Source organism: Zosterops lateralis, assembly GCF_965231275.1.
Source record: "Zosterops lateralis genome assembly, chromosome: 7".
In the NCBI taxonomy this organism is placed as follows: Eukaryota; Metazoa; Chordata; class Aves; order Passeriformes; family Zosteropidae; genus Zosterops; species Zosterops lateralis.
This window is the reverse complement of record NC_139767.1, coordinates 33,674,169-33,696,570: the sequence shown is the minus strand read 5'-3', so window position 1 is coordinate 33,696,570 and position 22,402 is coordinate 33,674,169. Positions and strand designations below refer to the sequence as shown.

Below are 22,402 nucleotides of genomic sequence, written 5' to 3'. Positions count from 1 at the left end.
AAGCTCATCAAGCATCAGCATAATCACTCAGGAACTTTTATTAGCTACAGCTTTAGTGGGTGGTATTTCTTTTCTTGATGACTTGGTTTACTTTCTGTTTTATTTGGTGGAGGTCCTTGGAATAGGCAGCCAGAGTAGAATCCAGGGTTATTGATTTTGTGATAGTTCTGGTCTTCAGCCAGGAGAAAGGGATCATGACAACTTAAGCCCCAGACACAGGACTGAGGTTATATTTAATGTTAACCAATTAATTATTCACAGTATTAAATTCTTACCTAATGAAGGAGGGCATTTATGTGTTTGCTCCATTTTCATCCAGAACCCTTCGTTTGAGCTTGAGAATATTAAGTACAAAATTAAAATATTTTTAATTTCTATTTGTTTTTAGAATTGATTCATTCTAGAGTGAAATTAACCTCTTGTTGATCAGTAGCTCTCTTTCCTCTAAGAATTAGTGTTTAATAAAAGTAAATATTTACTAAATAATAAATTTTATTAGCTTGTAAACTTAAAACTTCTAATTTTTTGTTGTTCAATGCCATCAATTTTTTTTGCATAGCAGTGGACATCATCTGAGTCTTTCCATTTAATATTTTCTTTTTCTGTGTGATAATCCTGTTGTGTCACCAGAAGGTTCTATTAGAATTTTCAGGTACATTGTGCCAAATTTATTGATGAAAATATTACCAGGATCCAGAGGAGCCTGGGACTTGAGCACTACTGTCAGCCAAGCTGTCACTAAGAATTTCCAACACTCTCATAAAATAGATGTATATTAAGTTAGAGTTTCCATTCTAATCTCTACATTCTCCAGATTATCTCTTAATTATGTAGAATTTATTCTATATAACACTTCATTAAGCTCAAAATAGCATCATTTGCTGTATTTTTAGACAAAGAAAAGGTTTTTTTCCACACCAAGGAAAATGTTGAGAGCAGTGTGCTACAGCTTCGGTAAACTAATGTTGCATAAGTACACTAATGTGCATTTTATTCCATTGTCCATTTATTTGTATTACTTCTCTCTGAATTTCAAATGTGTGCCAAAATGTTCCATCATTTTAATGTGTGACTAATTGCCTGGATCATTCCTCCCTTTACTTGGAAGCAATACCATTCCCACTCAACCTCCATGTGATTTCCTTTGCCATTTCATTCAAAACTGACCAGCCCTGGCACATTAAGTTTTTGAGTGTTGTTTCTGTTATGAATATTGCAATTCCCATTAACACTTTGGTTCAGTGTCATTGTTCCTACAGAAAATTACAGCAAAATACTCATGGAGGGTAGCTATACTTAGGAAATCCTTAATATCTACCAAGTCATCACAGATGTCCCACTTCTTTCTTTATTCCTTTTTTTTTTTTTTCATTCATACAGCTGTAGAAGCCATAAATGTTTACTTTACCTTTCCTTTTAAAAGAGAGGAGGCTGAAAGCAAATCCAGTACACTGAGAGAATAATGAAAACCATGGAAGAGAGTTTCAGTGGTCTCCAGTGCTTGGAACTCCATCCTGGGTTTTCCCAGTACTTTGCTTAAGATTTTGAAAATAAGCTGTTATTAGACTAATATTTGTGCTTGAGACATGAAACTCTACATGTGGCATGTTCTCTTTCCTCATGCCTGGTTTCTAAACATTCATAAAAGTCAAATTTTAAATTACTTTCTGAGTCAACAAAATTAAAAAGACAAGGGAGAACTTTTTAATTTCTGACCAAGTCTAAACCTCTGGCTCCAGCATCACTGGTGTAGCTCCTGTTACTCAGTGCATGCATGAGATTTGTAGCTTCTCCCAGTGACAAAAATACTGCCACAATTAGATTATGTTGTAAATGACAGCAGAAAGTTCAGAAGGGCAATTTCTTCAGCAGGCATAAAACAGCAAGCAGTGCTGACCTGCCTGACCTCAAAACCTGTAAACTGAACTATTTCCCTCTCTGGGGCTTTTGATTAGTTTGAAGCTGTGCTCTGATTCTTCACTAAAAAAATAAAAATAACTATTTCAGCTCCCTAAACTACTTAGCTATCACTTTTTATTTTATTTTTATGAACACAATTTATTTTTGTTTTCCATTTTTAGGCATAAACACTTTGTCCATCAGTATTCAGAAATTTAGCAGAAATGTATTAGGCTCCTAATCATACTAGTAGAGACCATTTTACATTACATTCTTTATTTTATCACAGTTCAAAACAAACCCACATGTGAAGAAAATTATTTTGGTTGTCCTAGTGGAAGATGTATTCTGACCACCTGGCTTTGTGATGGGCAGAAAGACTGTGAGGACGGAGTAGATGAATTGCACTGTGGTGAGCATTTTGTCTTATTCATATTTCTCTAGTCACTAATGCACTTTGGAAACAAAGAAGTTATATCTCAGGGATTGTATAAAAAAGTTTTTTATCTAATGCTGTTTTTTCAGATTCAACTCTAATACTTCATACCTTAAATTCTATTTCAATCCACAATGAAAGGCCTTTAATTTATTTTTTTCTCTCTTAAGGGTACATTTATATACAAAGTTTTCTATTACTTTAATATTTAACGATTCCACTAATTCTTCACAACTCCTCATTAGAAGATTTTTACAGATATAATAAGTTTGAACCAGTATCTGGAGCCCAGCAGGAAATACCCAAACCTCAGTGTAGGCATTGCTTTGTATCAGAGGCCACACAGATAAAATTATTTAAAGTAATGACAAAAGAGATGTAAATAAAATACAACATGAACTGTGAACTGGGTTAAGGGTATTTTCTGTCTCAGATCTTTTCACATTCCTAAAATTTACTTTGAGGCAAAAAGCAGGTTGGTTTTACTCCTAGTGAGAGCTGTTCATTTCAATTTGTATGGATTACCTGAATGGATTATTTTTGTAAGGAAATTGTACCAGAAAGCAGTGTTAAATTTTTCTATTCCTCATTTAAATAAAGCCTGAAATTTGGGTGGTTTTTTCACCTTTTGGGTTTTTTTTCCCTTTACTTCTTACCATGACTGAACATTTTATATTACTCTCTTCATGACCCAGTTCCCACTAACATGCTTACGTATTTGGTTTGCAGTTTACATTGTATATTTTTATCTTATAGCTTTGAAATTAGGAAGTGCTGTGTACTGTGACAGTGGGAATCTTTTCTGTTGGCCACATTTGGCAAGCATAACTTGGTGTTTACATTTCCAGGTGTTGTACACTTGTGTACTGTAAATTGAATTAGCTGATTTTTTGGGCAAAAGGGAAGAGGATTAAGTCAATGCATCTCTCCCCATTGATTGCTCTTACCCATTTTGAGATACCTCTTACAATGCTCTCCTTTAAAGTCAGATTCCATTACCTAAAATTCTTTTTAATGTTAATATTAAAATTTGTTGCCATCAAAATCAATTGCAGCAAAATAAAGTTTATTCTTAAAGAAAGAAGCCTGGGAAAAATGGAGAACCTGATTTTTTCAGAAAAGAATAGCATTGCTTTAGGACAGTTTTGCAGTCTGATTTTTGAAATGCAGAAGCTCTTTTTCCAATGTATAGAATTTTTTCTTGTGGGGGAAAATCACATGAAATCTTTTAAAGATGGATGGAATACCAGGACTGTGCCCCCTCTGCCCTTCTACCCAAATAAAGCAGTTCATTGTAGCTGTAGCATCTGTTAAATATGCAAACCAGGCTTCAGCTTTTTAAAATGTTTATCCTCATCCCACTTGTGTAATATATTTGACAATATTGGAATGTGTTTGGAGTGTTTCACTGTTTATTTTTAAAAATGTGTTGGTGAATGCAAACTCTTGGACAAACTGATAATATGCTGAATAACAAGATTAGGATTGTAGAGTGTTGGAGTATTTTAATACATAGAAACTGGGAAGAGAGAAGGGAGCAGTGCAAAAAATCCTAAACTGTGGTTGGAAATGCAGGGAAGGCAGTGATGTTGTGAACCTAACAAATGCAGGGCCTGGTGTCATCCCCAGATTCATCCTGCTCGTGGAATCAGTTTGCTTGCTCTGCAAACAAGTGCATCTCCAAGCAGTGGACCTGTGATGGTGAGGATGACTGTGGAGATGGCTTAGATGAGAGCGATGCCATTTGTGGTGAGTAGGGTCATTTCAGTTCTGGGTTGGGTGAGGTCATGCTCAATGAGGGAGACCTTGGGAGTGTTCCAAGGAGGGGCTGGGAAGGGAACAAGGAGAGACTCTCCAAAGGGTGTGAGGGATCTCCTCCCTCAGCTGTTGTTTTGATCTTTTTAGCCTTCTGAGTGGAGTTTTTCACAGACTTTTAGGTAAACAAAAAGTGATGTTTTGTAAACTGTGCATTCCTTGCTGGAGGAAGGACAATTAATAGACATCTAGTTTGACCAATGTAGTTGGAGAAGTATCAACATCATCCTCCAATCTCTGGTTGTTGTCCAGGATCTATATAAATCAGGGTCAAAAAATAAATGCCTCTCTTTTTGCTCTAACAGTTGAGTGTGTAAGTGTTGTTCTTTCGTGTCTGTCTAACCACACTCAGCCCCCTCCAAACAGCAGATAGTTTCCTTTTTATGGGAACCATAAGGCTTGTGTAATTTTATTGATGCCTAAAGAGGCTGACCTGGAACAGAAGCAGGGCAGAGTTAAAGAAAAAAGGCAGGTATTTATTAAAGGACCTTCAAAGGATACACCTTGGGCAGTACAAGAGCCTGGCCACAGCTCTGCCCAAGATGGACCCAAGATGGATGATGGGTCATGAGTTTTCACACTTTTATAAGTTTTGGTCCATTTACATATTAGGGTTTATTGTCCAATTACAGTCTCAGGTTATGAAATCCCATCCTTCCAGATTGCTCTTCTCAATAAAAGTTGTTTGTACTTCTTGGGCTGGAAGCTGCAACAGTGTCCTTGGTTCTGGGGATGAAGAAGGATTGTTTTGTCTGACGAAACTGTGAGGAGAATTTGCTAACACTTCATATGAAGTTCAGAGTCACACACTAAGTCAGCACAGAATCTAAAAAATGTAAAGCTAAAACTTAAGGCATCACTATCTGTAAAGTTATGAATGGAAAACCAGCCTGGGCAAAAGGACAGCCAGCCTGTTCTCCAGTTCCTGTCCTTGAGGTAAAACCCCAGTTTAAATATCAGGTGCTAAAGACCCTAAAATTACTGTATTTTTGGGTGGGTTTTTTTGTTTCTTTTTCCTACCTCTTTCTTCTATTCCCTCTAAAATTTCCTATACCATAAGCATATATTCCATTATATTCCTCTTAAATTCCCAAACCCTTCAAGGTGCATAAGGAATTGAAAATCTTCTTTTCATACTAGGGCTCAACAGAATTGGAAATGTATTAGTGAATTCTTTTCCCTAATCACATTGTGTCAAGTCATGCTGTCACAATTTAGTGATATTTATACATTCATCCTAATTCTCTGTATTTTAAGTTTCTTTTTGAAATTTCAGCTTTTAACTCTTAGAGATATGTTCCTCTTCAAAAACCCTCTTACTTAAAGTCCTTTCAAAAAAAATTAAATTCATTCCTATTTCCATTGTATTATCACAGTAAAAATATTGTTGATAACTGGAAGTGTTAAGTAGATAGAAAAAATCTGGTTTGTTAAAGTAGCTGCTTAATCAAACAAAGATGTAGAAATTCCAGTAAATGAAAGGGATGGAGGTAGAACTAATATGGTAAAATATTAATTATCTAGGGCACATCTCTCAAAGAGGGAAAAATCTGGGTGTGAAGAAGGGAGAGTTAAAGCTGTATTTCTTCTTAGGATCTTAGAGCTTCTTGGATCTGAATTACAAGAAAAGAGATCAAAATGGCTTCAGATTTTTCATTCTAAATAAAATCAGTATTTTTTTAACGCAAAGTTCAATTCCAGAAATATCAAAAATGGCAAATGAGTGTATATGAGAGAATATATTTTAATATTTTATTAAATTCTAATTAAAACTAGTAGAAAATGCACTGTCTCTTTTTTAGTGAAGTATATTTAACTTATCTAAGAGAATACATTAAGTGATGGATTGCACAAAAATTTGCTTTCAAATGGGGGAAGTTTAACTCTAGGGTATTATATTATCTGGAAAATAGCCAAAAAGAAGATTAGTCAGGTAAATAATATGTTGAGTTAGTTGGATCAGAGCTGTCAGGTATTTTTTACTCCCACTAGTGTTGTACTTGGTACACATTGTTTTCTTCCCTGTGGGACTGATTAACAGAAGTTTGGAGTGCTTTTGGCTTCCTGGCACACAGTTTGGTGATGCAGGGATTATGTGGTTTGCGAGATCATTTCCTTTATCCACGCAGTCCAAACGTGCAGCCAAAGTTACTGACCAAAACTGGTTTATTCTGCTGGATAGTTTCCATAAAGTGTGAGAAATTGAAGAAGCTGAATAAATGAAACTAATGGAAGAAACAGCAGATGGTCAAACTTTAAATGTAAAACGATCCTGGCCAGTGGGTTTATCATAGTGCACCGGATGAAATAATATCTGAGATTTTAAAACAAACCTCCTTTAATCATTGCCAGTCACCAAAAAAACACAGGTTAGGATATTCGTGCTGGGGATATGGGATGGTTCAGTGCTGAGGGCTCCCCTGCCGTGTTTCCCCAGGCTCAGTGACCTGTGCTGCAGACACCTTCAGCTGCCTGGGCTCCCACGCCTGCGTGCCCCAGCACTGGCTCTGCGACGGGGAGCGCGACTGTCCCAACGGGAGCGATGAGCTGTCCACAGCCGGCTGTGGTAGGTTTGCCTGGCAAAAAATAAATGTTATTTTCTGTGATGGTTCTGGCTTGTTTTTCTCTTTGCCAAGGTCAGGGTTAATAAAACCTACAGGAAATGTAGGTTTTGAGTTCAGGCTTGCCTGTTTATTGTTGCCTATCTATTTACGAGGTGTGAACTCTAGCTAGAAAGTTAGAGAAATGAGGTAAAATGGAGTGCCTCTAACTCTTTCCAAGGTTATTTAAGCAATAATTACCCAATAACAAGGTGACACCTATATTATTTGTGTTTCTGACCCAATAATGACCACCCAAGGCCTGCAATGAGGACCTTTTTCACCCAATTACAGAAAACCACCCAAACCCATGAAGAAGAAGGTGGTGAAGAAGAAGGGCTCAGACAACACCCAAAATCCTCCATCTTGACTCACATGTATTACTATATACTAAAACCCCAAAATCCAGGTTTCCAAAATTCTGACAATTTTCATGCCCTTCCATGTTATTTTCATGTCCACTTGGCTGGTGAGGATTGCTGACCCACGTGTGAGCACACAGAGCAGGATCCTTCTCAGTTTTACTCAGCCTGACAGCTGCAGGCTCTGCTGACACACACTGAGGTGGCCCAGCTGGAGATCAGGATGTGTGGCACGTCATGGGCATTGTGCAGTGTTTGCTGGGGAAAATTAACATATCAGTGACTGTAGTTTTGTTGCTCTTCCTGAAGAAAGTGCTGCTGCTTGTGCCAGGGAGGCTGTGCATCAAGAAGGGAGGTGCAGGTTCTGTCTTCAGTTTATTCTGGCTAATTGTTCAGATCCTGACATCTCTTGCCCCATAAAATGAGCGTTACTTCCAGTCTTCCTGAGACATGTTTCCATTAGCAGTGTCAGGAGTTCAGTAATAGTTTCATTGGAGGGCATTTTTTTATTAATATATAAAAATAGTATATAGATATATTCTCTATATTTTGAGTGTTTCTGGTCTTCAAAGAGCATTTGCTCAGGAGCAGCCAAATATAAGGACATCTCTTCTTCCCAAATATTCTTTTCTTCAGAGCCAGACCTTAGTTTAGTCATAGACAGCATTGACTTCTAAAGCTTTTCTGTCTTGGATTACAGAAGATTTTAGCTATCTTTACTTCTGTACCTTTCTTTGTGATGAGTTGCTTTTTCTGGTATTGAGTTGTGTGATGCTTTTTATCTGACTAAAAAGTTATGACTATTTCCATTGAATTCACTCAAATTCACTTTTCATTTCATCTTTGTGTAAGAAAATCAGCTGTTTATCTGATTGTTCTCAATTTCTTTCTCTTTTTTTTTTATGTGCTGTATTTTCCTTAGCTCCCAATAACACTTGTGATGAGAATGCTTTCATGTGCCATAACAAAGTCTGCATTCCCAAACAGTTTGTTTGTGACCACGATGATGACTGTGGAGATGGATCAGATGAATCCCTGGAATGTGGCAAGTATAACAAAAATAGAGTAAATAGAACAATTTTGCACTGCTAACTTTAAGGCATTCTTCAGGGTCTGGTACTCTAAGGCACTATTGAAAAAGAAAACTCTTGTTTTTAAATTTTTTTATTTCTCACTTTTAAATTATGCATTAATACAGCTTGGAATTAATTTGGATCTGGGGCTACAGTGACAAATTATTTCTTATAGTGTCTTACAGTTAATTCCTAATAATATTTAAGAGAAATTTAAAAGTATGTTCTAGGATTTCTCATTTACTTAGTATATCTTTATTATATTTTTTTTTGTCTGTCTCTCTATATGTTTTTTTCTATCAAATGATCAAACACGTCTGTCATGATTGTCACTACATTTAAATTAGATCAACTACAACCATATGTGAATGTTTAATTTTCACCATTCACATGAATTTAGGGTTTCTTATGTGTTCTGGATGTCTGTTCAATGTACCTGGGCCATACTCAGAAACATTAATCTATATAAATAATATTTATGGAAAATATAGAGCAAATACTGCCTTCAAAATGACAAATTGGTGATTATCATGCCTGGATTTGGGGTGTCACAGTCTATATACTTTTCTAAGTTTTTCTACTGCTTTGTCAGTTTTAGAACTCTCAATTAAGCCACTGTTCTAAAAAGCAAATTCCTGTTTGTAGTTTATTTACTTCATTATACAGATATATATATACATTTTGTTGTTGTTGTTGTTAGAAATCCTCTTTCACTTTGAAAATATATCCATTCTCTGTGTTTAGATTTTGTGGCCATCTTAGAAAATGTGTATTTAGTGTGGTTAAGATGATTTGGTGTTCGGCATGTTTTAAAGAGAAGACACACAGCCATAAGCACACCATGAAAATATTTGTTGGGTATTGTCAAGCTATCTCCTAATAACAAGAATAAATGAAATAACACCAGAAAGAAAAGGCATTTATGATTGAGAGCTGCATAAATATGTTTCACTTCTGTGTGAATTTTGTCATGACTTTATGGTGCTGCATAAGAGAATTTTGATTTTTCTTTGCTGGTAGCCACTCGTATATGAGCACAACACTCTGCATCTCTAAATGGATCAGTAAATTTTTTTCTTTGTGTTGCCTCAAATCTGCAGAATTTTGTGTTGAAGCTGTGAGAGCACCCATGAGGTGACTGGTGGCTGTTTTTGCAGGGTACCGTCGCTGCCGTCCCGGGGAGTTCACCTGTGCCGATGGACGGTGCCTGCTGAATTCCCAGTGGCAATGTGATGGGGATTTTGACTGCCCAGACCACTCTGATGAAGCACCTATCAACACCAAGTGCAAAAGTTCAGGTTTGGGTATAATTTTTTTTATAAACACGTTACCTTTCTTTTTTGAGAGAGACGCTTTAGGGTTTTAAGTCGACAAATATAAAAAACTTCATAGCTTAAATTCCCAGTGCTTTCATGGTGATATTGCTCATGTCTTACAAACAAAAAGTGTTCTGAGCATCCAGAACTCCAGTTCGCAAAGCCCAAGCCACCAGTTCCTATGGAATAAAAGAACAGACACTGCCTTAATGCATAACTCCTGTTGATACTAAAATATTAATTTTGTAATTTCCAAAGTTTCTAACTTGCTCTAATGATGGTTACTCTGTTCCAGATATTCATCACACAGAAGGAATTCGTACAAAAGGGGGTGCAAAGTTGCTCCCACTATAAATAATAAACAGTGCTTTAATTTTATTAGTAAATTATTGACTAAATTCTGTTGGTTTTGTTGATATTTTCTGCTTACATTAATAAGTTTGATGAAGTCTGACTGGTTTTTTTTGAGGGAAATTAGTCCTGGTCTGAATATGCTCTATTCTGTGGCTTTTTGAAAGACCAATTCTTCTGTCTGGACCTTAGGATTTCATTGCACTGTAGCCAGGTTCTTTATAACAATTTTGATGGAAAAAACTCATCTGCTGTGATGTGAGGCAGCACACTTATATTTATTTCCATGTTCCAATTGTTATTTGAAGGTTGCGAATGTAGCTGAAATGATATATTCAAGTTTTGCCAAACAAGGAGGAACATATTTGCAGGTCATTAGGCAAGGAATGCATTGGAATTCAGCCAGTTGTGTTCCTAAACCCTTCAGCATCCACAGAGAAGAGAACCCATGTTTTTTAACTTTTGGAAACTAGAACTGTATTGTGTGTAGAGGATTATGTAGAGTTTTCCATTATATGAAAACAAATATGTAGGAGGGAATAATTAATTGATGTCCTCACCCATTTTTCAAGGAGAGGAATAACCTTCAAAGACACTGAAAAGTGAAAAGTTATTATAAAGCTATCAACAAGGAATAAATATTCAATTGTTACACAATTTTTTTTTCCTTTTACAGCTGGTCCATGAGAAAATTAATTCCAAATACTAATAGATGACACCAAGTTGTGTGTTCTTTTTTGTTTTTCCAGAGCAGTCATGTAACAGCTCTTTTTTTATGTGCAAAAATGGCAAGTGCATTCCTCAAAGCGAGGTTTGTGATAACAAAGAAGACTGCAGTGATGGGTCTGATGAGAAAAGCTGCCACATTAATGAATGCCTCAGTAAGAAAGTCAGTGGCTGTTCCCAAGATTGTCAGGACCTTCCTGTTGGATACAAGGTGAATAATTGCAAAATGTGGTGCAATATAACGCGAGTTTTTAGTTAAGTGTTTAATGATTATAATGAAGCCCTGCTGTGTGGTACCTCCTTGTAGTGAAGTAGCTTATGTGCCATAAGAACATTCAAATTTTCATTTCCTGTAAACAAACAATTGCCAATTGTTTTTAAACCGTGGTACAATACATGTTTTAAACCTATGGAAAAGATCATACAGTGCTTTAAATACAACAAATCATACTGATGTATACAGAGCATTTAAAATCAAAGAGTAAACATTTTAAAATAGGAATAAACAACAGAAATAGTGGTTTTCTTCAAGTTTGTTTGGGTTTTTTTTCCCAAGACATTCTTACAGAAATATTTAAACAAAGTAATATCACCTTGGTAGCAGAATAAAACCGTTCATTGTCTGCATGTGAAGTTGTTTTTTGAATCACCTGAATCTGTTCTCTGGCCTTGACAAGTAGAGAGGAACAGCCTGCAGTAGATTGTAAATAGTAGCTAAAAACAGAAGAATGACTTTTTCCAGGGTTTTAACTCTGAGGTAACCCTAACTGCACTCGCAAACTATCATCTTTGCAGCTGAACGTTGGCCCACTGAGAACTAAATAAAATCTGTGCAGCATGGCTTAGATCTGCAGCTATTCAGCCCTCTGGACCTGTGAGGGTTGAGACAGGAGCTGTTGGGTTCAACAAAAACCTTGTGGAAATGGTGGAGAAAGCACATCCTGGATCTCTGCAGAGAGAAGTTGGGAATATAGGAGGGAACATGGCACTAAGTCTTCTGTAGATCAAATTTGTGCCCCTTTTTCAAAACCTTTCTGCCCAGTCGAATTTTGCATCTTCCACGTTGCATGTGAGAAACTTGCCAGGATCATCATCAGACCCAAATAAATGTCAGAGAAACAGAGAATATTCTGAGTTAGAAGGGATCCACAAGGATTGTCCTCGTCCAGCTCCTAATCAGCCTCAAGGGTTCTCATTCATATTCCTGTGTTGGTTCCACAGATTGCTAGGTGACATCAAAGATTCCAGGGAAAATAATTAAAACCTGTCTATCTTTACCAAAAAACACATGTATAATTGAAAATTAAGAACTCCAAAGAGTCCATCCATCATTATTTTCAAGGAAAAGTCCTTTCTATATTTTTGAGAAGATGTGCTTTGCTTTTTCTTCAGTAAATGTAGAAAGAGTAATTTCTCCTTTTACAGGGTTTTGTTTGGGATTTTTTGAAGGAAATGGTGCTTAGGATCACATCAGCAATATTTGAAAAGAAAAGTAGGTATACCTCCTGTAAACCATACGAGCAGCAAAGTAATTAAGATGTTACTTGAAAAAATGAGATGCATAAAAAGTTTATGATGCCAACATATTCAGAAGAAAGTACACACAGGTGATAAACAGCATTAAAAATGGATGTGTTTGGTTTTCTTTCCCCAGTGCAAGTGCTGGCCTGGATTCCTCCTGAAGGATGATGGCAAAACGTGTGTAGATATTGATGAATGTTCAACTGGGTTTCCCTGTAGCCAGCAATGCATCAACACCTACGGAACCTACAAATGCTTGTGTGCAGAAGGGTATGAAACACAGCCTGACAACCCAAATGGCTGCAAATCCCTTTCAGGTATTACTATCTAATGTTTTTGTAATCCAGAGCTGCATCCAAATAATTTGTGGGGAAAAAAAAACCTTAGCCCCAAGGCCTGCGTTACCTTTATATGCAACATAAAAAAAGAGTTACTTTGAATTTGCTACTTTTCTCAGTATAAAATAAGAATGTGACTGTCTCTGAATGCAATAATAAGTTATAGTTTTAGTATGTATAGTCCTCAGCTCATTTGTAGTAAATAGATGCAGTGGTTTTTGAAAGTGTGAATAATTAACTTTATTAGAAAAAGTATTAGAAAAGTTAAAATACATCATTTAATTCTGCTTCAGAGTCAGATGATAATAGCATAGTTATGATAAAATTTCATCACCTTTAGAATATTAGAATGTACATCAAACTTCCTCATCTGAACAGGATGAACAGGAAAAATAATAGAAAATGTAAACTCTTTTATAACATGCAAATGTATTCAGTACAGGAGCAGAGTAGGCTGGACAATACATTACATTCTGGAGTGCAAGTGCAGTAGATACAAATCCATTAATATGTTTTTAATTATCACTGGTAATCTTTTATTTTAGTTGAGGTGTCTCTCAATAGAACTAAACTAAAAAGCTTTAAAAAATATACTTTTAGAATAATGTATGTCAGTGTCAGAGATATTTCAGTCATGTCGTGAATGAGTATCTGAAAGTAAATTTTTTTTATAAACTAGAAAGCCAGGGTTACAAAAAGTCAAATCTGGCTTCAGTTCAGACTTAAAAAATTAAAGTTTTTATGAGTAGCTGTTTCTTTCTTGCTATACCATGCAGACTATTGAAATCTCAAAAAGCAATGGTCAAAACATGCTTGGTTTGCAACCATAACTAATAGTCAGTGCTAATTCAAAAGGAAATGTTGAAATTAAAACATATGGAATAAAATATATTTCCCATTTAATCTCTGGCATTAAATTAAGATAAAATACATTGTGGTTCCCATATTGCAAAGGCAGAAGAATTAAATTGCATTGAAAGATATACTAATTGATTGCTTTGTTCATTTTTATACTGCATCATTGATCTTTCTTGGAGCATTTGAATGTTTTAAATATTTCTTTCATCCATAACATTGATCAGAGCATGTAACATTTATTTTTCAAACCATCTGTATTTCAGCATTGTATTCCTGATTTTCCATAAATTAACGTAAAAGCTAGTCTAATATATTCTTTCTCCCGGGGTTTAGATGAGGAACCTTTCTTAATTCTGGCTGATCATCATGAAATAAGAAAAATTAGCACTGATGGATCCAACTACACTTTGTTGAAACAGGTATAACCATAGTACCATGCTCTAAGTTTAACTCAATACTTTTATTTTTTCCTAAAGTTTGCAACTGACAGAAACATCATCCTACAGTTGGTGTTGTGTGCACCACAGAACAACTGCAGTACCTTCAGAGTTGTTACAATACTTTAAATTGACTATTTTGTCTGGATTTGACATGATTAAAGCTCAGGCAGTTGTTTTGTCAGTCATTCTGATGTACTAAAAAAATTATGTTATTTGTGATCCTCTTCCATCACAATATGTTTTGTGCAATTTGTCTATTTCAGTTCAAAAACAATCAAAAACCCCCCACCTATTTGGCCATATAATTATATATTATTTGGGCTACTTACTGTCATAATCTAAATCTGTTTTCAGACAGACAATCCCAATATTTATGGTATTACAAAACATGAGCTCTTATCTTTGTGTAAATCTAATTTTTAAAGTAATTACTCTAAATTATTATACCAGAGGAAAAAAAAAAGGTGAAAAACTGCAAAAATAGTCACCCAGTAAATACAGAGCTGCCATTTTTAGCAGTCTGCTCTCCTTCTATGCTTCATCTAAGTGTAGTTACTTACCACAGGTTAGATTTCCAAAATATGTTTTAATAAAAATATTGATTTCCTGGAATACTATTGGGTCAACTGTAGTAAGACTAGGAAATTAATTACTGTCCATCAATATCATTAGTCTTTATTTAAATTCTTGCGTCACTATGCTGTGCACCTTAATGCCGCGAGAGAGGTGCTCACAAAAGTAACTATGAAATTAACCATCTTAAATGAAACATTGATTTTATTTAAACTTAGCAAGCATTATGAAAGTCTGTCTGTTCTCCTGAAATCCTTCTGATTCCCTCCCATTTGCATCTCACTGCCTCTCTCCTCTTTTGCTGGTCTACCTGTTCATAGGAGCCTGTGAAAAGAGGGGAGCAAGAGGAAATTTTCTTCATGGTTGGAGCTGACAGAGGGTCCTGCTTTCAATGGGCTTCTCTTGGGTGTGTGAGAGACAGAGCAGCTCCAGCCACTGAATAAAATATGTGTTTTCCATGTTACATTAATTCACTGGGCTGATAAACACCTCTGCTATTGAACCTACTGGTCTCTGCATTTGGTTTTAAAACCAAAGTGGGATCTTTACCAGCAGAGCAGAGGGGCTGTGTCCCTCCTTAGGACATCCTTGTGTCCTTGTATTGCCATGCTGGATTTGGCTCTTTCCTGCACATCTGCCGGGTGATGACAAACACCAGAGGCTCTGGCAGAGGGGCAAACCCACCCTTCTCTCTGTGTATTTGATCTGTGATTGCCATTCTAACAGCTGTCCATATAAATCAGAATAAAGGAACTGAAAGTAGGAGCTCGTTCAGTCTTGTCAGAGTTATGTGCCAGCTTTTTCCTCTATTTTCTTTTTCTTTCTTTTATTTTTTTTTTTTGTTTGTTTTGTTCCTCCGAATACACATAAACAGTACAACTGTTTGAATTGTGTCTCATGTATCGTCTTTGCTTTCCATTTCCTTCACTCCTAGTCATCAAAATCCTCAGGGTTTCAATAGGCAGAGTAGATAATCTTCCTCCTCGTTATTTGTGATTTTTGTCTCCATGTCTTTAAGTGGGGCACCAAAGGAGCACAAATCACAGCCAAGGATATGTTGTGTGCTGTGTGTAACAGAAACAAACCCACAGGTTTAACATGAGAGACTGAGGCAGCTGATGCAATTTGAAATCTTCCCTATTCCTTCTAAAAAGCAGATTATTTGTGAAGTGACAAAGAATTATGCTAGGAGGGCTTAAGTGAGATATGTATATGATAAAGAGGAAATTATGTCTGGACAGAGAACTTTATTGCAGACGTACAGAAACTTTTTTACCTGCAGTTGATGTTCTGATAAAAATTGAAATTAAAATTACCTAAAATAAAACACTTGAAACCAAAAATGTGCAGGCACTCAATTCTCTGTATTAGTCTCTATCCTCAGGAAACTTTTACAATCTTGTGGATTATATAGAGATAAGGCCATATTTTTTACAAATTGGTAACTTTGATTTATAGAATGTTATAAAATTGTATTAAATAATATTGTATTCATTGACCTGTTGTCTCCTTGGTTAAGAATTTGGGGTGGGGGTTTCTCTGTACATGCAATTATACCAACAGCAGAAAAAGAGACAGGAAAAGTGTTTTGCAGCCCAGCTCTGACTGACAGAGCTGCAGCTGGTTTTGTGAAAAGTGTGTGCATGTATATGATATTTTTGAAAAATGAGAGTGGTCTTCCTACACTGAATTGTTTCAGGCTTTTTTTAATGATGATTTAAGCAGCCTAAATACCCTTTTCCCCTACATTTTGATCCAAAGGTAGATTTTCAGTAATTATCCAGTAGCAAATGGTGGAGAAGCCCCATATCAGTTTCTGTTTCATTAAATATTGTTGTCCTTAGTTGTTTCCTTTTGAGCTGGCTGGTCCAGCACACCCCTTCCCAGCAATGAATTGCACTAAAGAGGGAGGTGGCTGATTTACCTGAGAGCAGGATGTCATGGGGCTGATAAGGGAATTGATTACCTGACCTTGAATTTATAGAGGGAATACAGATCACATCCGCTCCTTTCACCGCTGCTGCTCCGTATTTCATTGATAACAACAACTTGGCATGTTAAGGGTAATTGTGATGCCACTTCATATCAGAACACTCAGCAGGTTATGGGGCAGATAAGGAAACAAGAGCCATCATCTGAATGCAACCCCCTTCTTCCTTTTCATCTGCTGTTTGGGATGAAAAGCTATTATTGTATGATTGCTCCTCCCAAGCCTGCTGGAGTGCCTCAGATATAATCACCACTCTTTCTCAAAATGTGTTGGCTTTGTAATTGGAGCCACAGGAGATCCCCAGGTGACTGCTGGATCTCCAATTTTCAGGTTTTTTGTATCTACCACCTCTGTGTTTGTGTGTATCCACACACACACACACATATATATATTAAAATATATAGAGTACCTACAATATAGCATCTAAGAATTCAAAACCCCTCCTCATTCAGGAATTAGCATCAATGTCTTTTTGCATCACCACCGTTTTGAATTCCTGATCAATTTCTATTACCAAGAATTTTTTTTTCGTTATTTAAATGCCATAACAATTATACTATTTCTGGTTCTCCTATCTAGTTTAGCAAAGAAATGTCAAAGTTAGTAATCAGCAGTGAAACTGAGCAAAACTTAGAAGTATTTACTGCTAAAATTCATTTAAATGAGAGTACAGAAAAGCACAGGGGCCTCACTTAATTTCATACATCATCTGTATTTTTTGAAGTGACCCAGTTAATTTGTCACCGTATTTATTTCTGTTACAGTCTTTGTCTTACTCTGTTTAAAAGTAATGTATGGAAACGAGAGGGAAGTGCTTCAGAAATATGCAGACAGCAAAATAAAGCATTAAGAATATTAAATGTGTTTTGCATTCTAAATGCTATCTAGCAGTTTGTGTTGAAACATTTGAATAAATGGACTTTTATTTTCTGTTTCTAGGGGCTGAACAATGTGATTGCAATAGACTTTGACTACAGGGAAGAGTTCATTTATTGGATTGATTCCAGCAGACCAAATGGCAGTCGCATAAACAGGATGTCTTTAAATGGAAGTGACATCAAGGTAATTGGGGATTAATAGTGTCACTGCTAGAATTAAATTTTTTGGGTGTTTTGGGAAATGCTTCTTCATACTTTTAACCCAGATTGTGAGGTTTTGGTGTATGAATACAAATGCAGCATGAGCTAGCAAGTCCTAGTAAAATTTAATTGCATTTGTATCTTATTTGAAGTAAAGATAGGGACAAGGAGCTCCTGTATTTAGGAGCTAAATTCCTTATGACTTATCTGACAGTTTAGTGAATTGGCAGTTCCATGTGGTTTCCAGGATGTCAGAGAAAAAAAGAGCTATAATTAGGTGTAAGCTGTGTAAATACACTGGTGTATTATTTCTTCCTGTATAAAATTTCCTGTGATCTTCAGCTTGTTTTTGTTTCACCACCACTACATGGATGATTAAAATAACTCAACATCTTTGCTGTGAAGGGTAAAAGTGCACTCCCATTTCTGCACAGCCTGTCTGTTGTGCCTCTGTAGTGGATTAATTCACAAATCCACTATTGAGTACATTTGTTGACTTATGTGGACATTTTACCAGAACTGGTGATAAGCAGTAAGGAATTTATTGTTTATTCTATTATGTCTGACCTTCTGAAACATGGAGTTAAATGAGCAGCAATATTTCCTGTGAATTTTGTTCCCTCGTTGCACAGCAATAAATGTACAGAGAGAAAAGTTTTGTGTTTTTCACTCAGAGCTTGGTGCATGGACTGGCAGACACATCCTCAGAGCAGGTCAGCTTTGGTCCTCACGGGTTGGGGTTTGAAACTCACTGACTTCAGTCAACCTTATTTGCATCCTTCACGTCAAAATAATTGCTCTTAAAAAGAAAAAAAAAAAAATAATGAAGCAAGTGGATGACCAACTTCTGGTGCTCTGATTGCTTTGGAAGAAAAGTAAAATCCAGCATGCACTGAAAAGTTTTACATGTAAGGGGAAAAAAATTGAAGAGAGGCAAGTGTGAGTTTCAAAATCCATTAAATCCTTGAATCACATTTATTGTCTTTAAACAGTTTCCAAAGCATCCTCCTCAGCTTCTGTCCCTTCTGGATGATTCAGTATTATATAAGGCCTGGAAATTACTCAGACTCTTTATTTCTAATCTTTTTCAAGAAGAACAAAGAAATTTTCCCAGTCAAAAATGTTCTAACAATCAGATAGAAGAATATGAAAAAATTGCTTTCTACTGATTTATTCATAATTTTACTTTTTAAGAAAAGGTTTCAAAGAGTTTAACAACCATTAGAAGAAAATTAAGATGAGGGCATGGACGATATTTCGTTTTTCCATCAATTTGAAATCTTTACAGCAAGTGTGATGTCAATGAAAATTTTGCTTATATAGGATGCCATATTCAAAGCAAAAAATCATAAAAATAAGTGCATTTAATACATTTTTTCATACAAAAAACCTGTTTTTCCTCTGAAAAACTTGGCCCAAATTTTGACTCTGAAAGCTAAAAAAAAAAAAATCGAAAAAAAATTAGCAAGAATTATATACTGTGACTGTCTAATAGTCTGTCACTAACTTTTATCCAGTGCCAATTTTTTTTTTTTTTTTTTTTTTGGCTCTTTAACTTTTTTATTAGGTTGCCACAGGACATACTTAATAACTGACATGATTAAAAATTATTTCAAATTAAATTATTATATAATTAATAATTATTTATTTAATTATTTTAATGCTGGCGTTATTATTTGTTATGTAGCAAACCTGTTTACATATTTTAATATGGGGTCTTTTTAGTCACAAGAGAGAGTTTTTATGTTGTTGTTTTTTTTTTTTTTCCCCTGAAGTGTGAATCTCTAATTTCAATATTTTCCACTTGTTGTGTTACTCTTTGCTATAAATAGATCTGCTCTCAGTGTAAGTGATGCTGTTTGATGCATTGCCTCGGATTCCCCTTGCAGGGGATGGCATTTCTTCAGCACCCCAGCCCTGGGAAGCCTGATGGCATCTCATTTTTCTTCTGCCTCTGCTGATGGAGGAGACTTTACAGAGCTGAAATGACAGCTTTTTCCCATGGGTGTGTTCAGATGTTAGCACAGTGTTTTATGGGGAGTTTGGATTCCAATATTAGTGGAAAATGCAGTAGAAATCTGGACTGTGCCCATTAAGTGCTATACTGGTGATCTGAGTGCCTGGGACTTGTTGCTGTGACTCCCCCAAGGAAAAGACATCAGAAAGAGACTCATTATTTTTGGTTAATGCTCTAGTGTGGTGTTTAGACAGCTAAACCACAATCTAAATTTTCAGAGTTCTCCATCTCTGCATGAAATGTCCCTTGTGCCAGTGCAGCAGTTGCTGCAATTACACATTTATAAACTGGAGAAGCTGGTAGGGTGAAGGTGTTAGGAAATAAAACATCTTATTCCCATTAAAAAATCACTGTATCCTGGAATTTAACTTTTTAAAAAGATTTTATAAGGTGATAAATTATGTAACAACCTGAGAAGGTGCTTTTACATATTCATAACTATAAAATTGATTTAAAGCGTCTCACCATTTACCTTCTTATCTTGAAGGCTTTTCTGTGTCTTCAGATGGTAAATAAATTTAAAACAAGCACATTCAGTTATACCTAATGCAGGTTTATACATGAAGTTTATACTCTGGTGCCCATGCTTTTAGTGATGAAGATAACAGTAAATTATAATGTACACCACAGTAATAAACCCATTATTAGTGCTTAAGAAATCTCATAAATTTTCAAGTGTTGGTTTCTGATTTGTGGGGGTTTTGTCTGAAGCTCTAGTTGCACAGACCTATTCAGGGCTTAATCAGGAATAGAGTAGGTCAGGATAGATCTTCTCAGGTACAGAATTTTCAAGCCTAGAAGAAACTGGACTCACTTGTTTGTGAATATTCAAATATTACTGAACACTTGACGTGAAGTACTCCCAGACAAGCCAGGCTGAGTCATGCTGTCACGATGAGATTTGTAATCACATATATCCAGAGGAATTTGTTCCAGAATTATCCAAATCACCAGAAACCCTGAGAATAACACATCCCTATCAGCAGTCTGTAGGCTTTCCAGTAGGCGACTAAATTGCTTTTGTCTCTTAACAATGTCATCCTTTGGAAATTTAACCAATTCTTGGGGAAGTTCCTCATTCTCCTGCCTCGTGAAGGTTGGAAACAAGAGCACAGTATTTACTTTCCAACCAGTAACTCTGTGAGTGCTCTCGTGGTCTCTCTGTCACGATGACATATGGCACTGCTGTGACATTAAAGTGAAGGATACGCTGATGGAGAGAAATGGGGACATGAGAAGCAGATGTGCTCAAGGGCACGCTGTGGGCAGAGCAGCCTCATCTCCACTCTGTTCTGGGGAACAAAAATTAGGATAGGGGAAAAAGGCTGGTTTGGTTTGTTTTTTTGTTTTTGTTTTTTTTTTTGTTTTTTTTTTTTTTTTTTTCTTTTCTTTTTTTTTTTTTTTTTTTTTCTTTTTATATTAAGAGAAAACTAGAAAATTAAGATGAAAAATTAATGATTGAAAGTTTTAAAAAACTCGTGCATGATACAGAGAGGTTGGTAATTTCCTCTTTTCAAAGTGGTATGCTCCATTCTCCTTACTAGGAGAAAAGTGTCACATTGTCATAGCTACTTAAGTGTCATTACCTTATTTCAATGTTTAGCAGTGCATAATACCCATTTTTCACATGCTGTATGTCATTGTATCAAATATCCAATCTCTCAATATCCTGCTGTCAGGAGCTCTCAAATTGTTGTTCCTTTTCCCAGTTATTTAGATGAATCGTTAACGTAATTTTTGCTTTTCCAGGTAATTCACAATACAGCTGTTCCCAATGCCCTGGCTGTCGACTGGATTGGGAAGAACCTCTATTGGTCTGACACTGAAAAGAGAATCATTGAGGTGTCTAAACTCAATGGATTGTACCCAACTGTCCTTGTGAGCAAGAGGGTGAAGTTTCCCAGAGACCTGGCCTTAGATCCTCAAGCTGGGTATGAAGCAGCCAATTTTCAGTACCTCCTATTTAATCCTGATTTGATAGTAAAATATTGTTTTTATAGGAAATAATACTTCGTTGTTTGGGGGGTTCTTTTTTTTTTGGTTTTTTGGGGGGTTTGTTTTGGGTTTTTTGTGTGTTTGTGGGTTTTTTGTTTGTTTTTGTTTCGGTTTTATCTAATATTCAGTGATAGGAGAAAGTTGTTGTGTTGATCTGGACTCTACCTAACCAAAGATAAGCATTGTTTTTCCTAGCGTAAAAATATAACCTATCTAGTTTACTAGTTTCAAGATAAAAGCTATTTTCTACTATTTCTTAGAACTAGAATTTAATTTTCTTGTAACTTTACCCTTTCTCCCCTGTAAAATCTGGGAGGGAGGATGGAGACCTTTGTTTAATATCTTCAAAATATGAATACATGGGATCTTATGGTTGCCTGGGCATCCCTGAGTATGAAAAAAATCACTCTACAGAGTTAGTACAGAGAATCCAGGTCTTTCAGGCAGGCTTAGATATATAAATAAATAGGTATAATAAACTTACTGGTTTTCTTCTTGGTGTGTATAGACAGATTTCCAAAGCTGCTTTTACATTTTTATTGATAAACATAACCCTTTGTTCATTTATTTTAATATAGAATTTTACTGGAAATAAAAAACTGAAATTCAGAGTTACGATTTGAAATGTTGTTACTTGTATCTTGAGTTGTTGTGGGGTTTTTTTGTTTTGTTTTTTTTGAGTTTTTTTTTGTTTTGTTTTGTTTTTGTTTGGGGTTTTTTTGTTGTTGTTTTTTGGGTTTTTTTATTTTGGTGTTTTTTTTTTTTTGTGTTTTTTTTTGTGGTTTTTTTTTGTTTTTTGTTTTTTGTTTTTTGTTTGTTTTTTTGTTTTGTTTTGTTTTGTTTTGTTTGTGTTTTTTTTTTTTTTTCCTCACAAATGAGAAATGCTTAGTGAATTATCCTGCTGCTGCCATGCAGTTTGTATCCAAAGAAAACATTTTTGTTTGGAGAGAGTGGAGAAATTTCCCTCTCTCTGCTGCTTGTGTGGAGTAGGCCTGGTGCCAGCATCTTGCACC

The 22,402-nt window shown here is 35.8% G+C and overlaps 1 protein-coding gene across 1 annotated transcript in view; it reads left to right on the top strand.

The window, feature by feature from the left end:
- LRP1B (LDL receptor related protein 1B) overlaps nt 1–22,402 on the top strand; it is a gene marked incomplete at its 5' end in the record, with an annotated part of 645,110 nt that overhangs the window by 525,516 nt on the left and 97,192 nt on the right. Inside the window, 10 exons of the mRNA XM_083865658.1 lie at nt 2,189–2,311; nt 3,965–4,084; nt 6,588–6,716; nt 8,035–8,157; nt 9,343–9,483; nt 10,602–10,789; nt 12,233–12,416; nt 13,629–13,714; nt 17,238–17,360; nt 21,144–21,325. Coding sequence (XP_083721784.1) covers nt 2,189–2,311; nt 3,965–4,084; nt 6,588–6,716; nt 8,035–8,157; nt 9,343–9,483; nt 10,602–10,789; nt 12,233–12,416; nt 13,629–13,714; nt 17,238–17,360; nt 21,144–21,325 — 1,399 coding nt within the window. The remainder of the gene's footprint in view (nt 1–2,188; nt 2,312–3,964; nt 4,085–6,587; nt 6,717–8,034; nt 8,158–9,342; nt 9,484–10,601; nt 10,790–12,232; nt 12,417–13,628; nt 13,715–17,237; nt 17,361–21,143; nt 21,326–22,402) is intronic.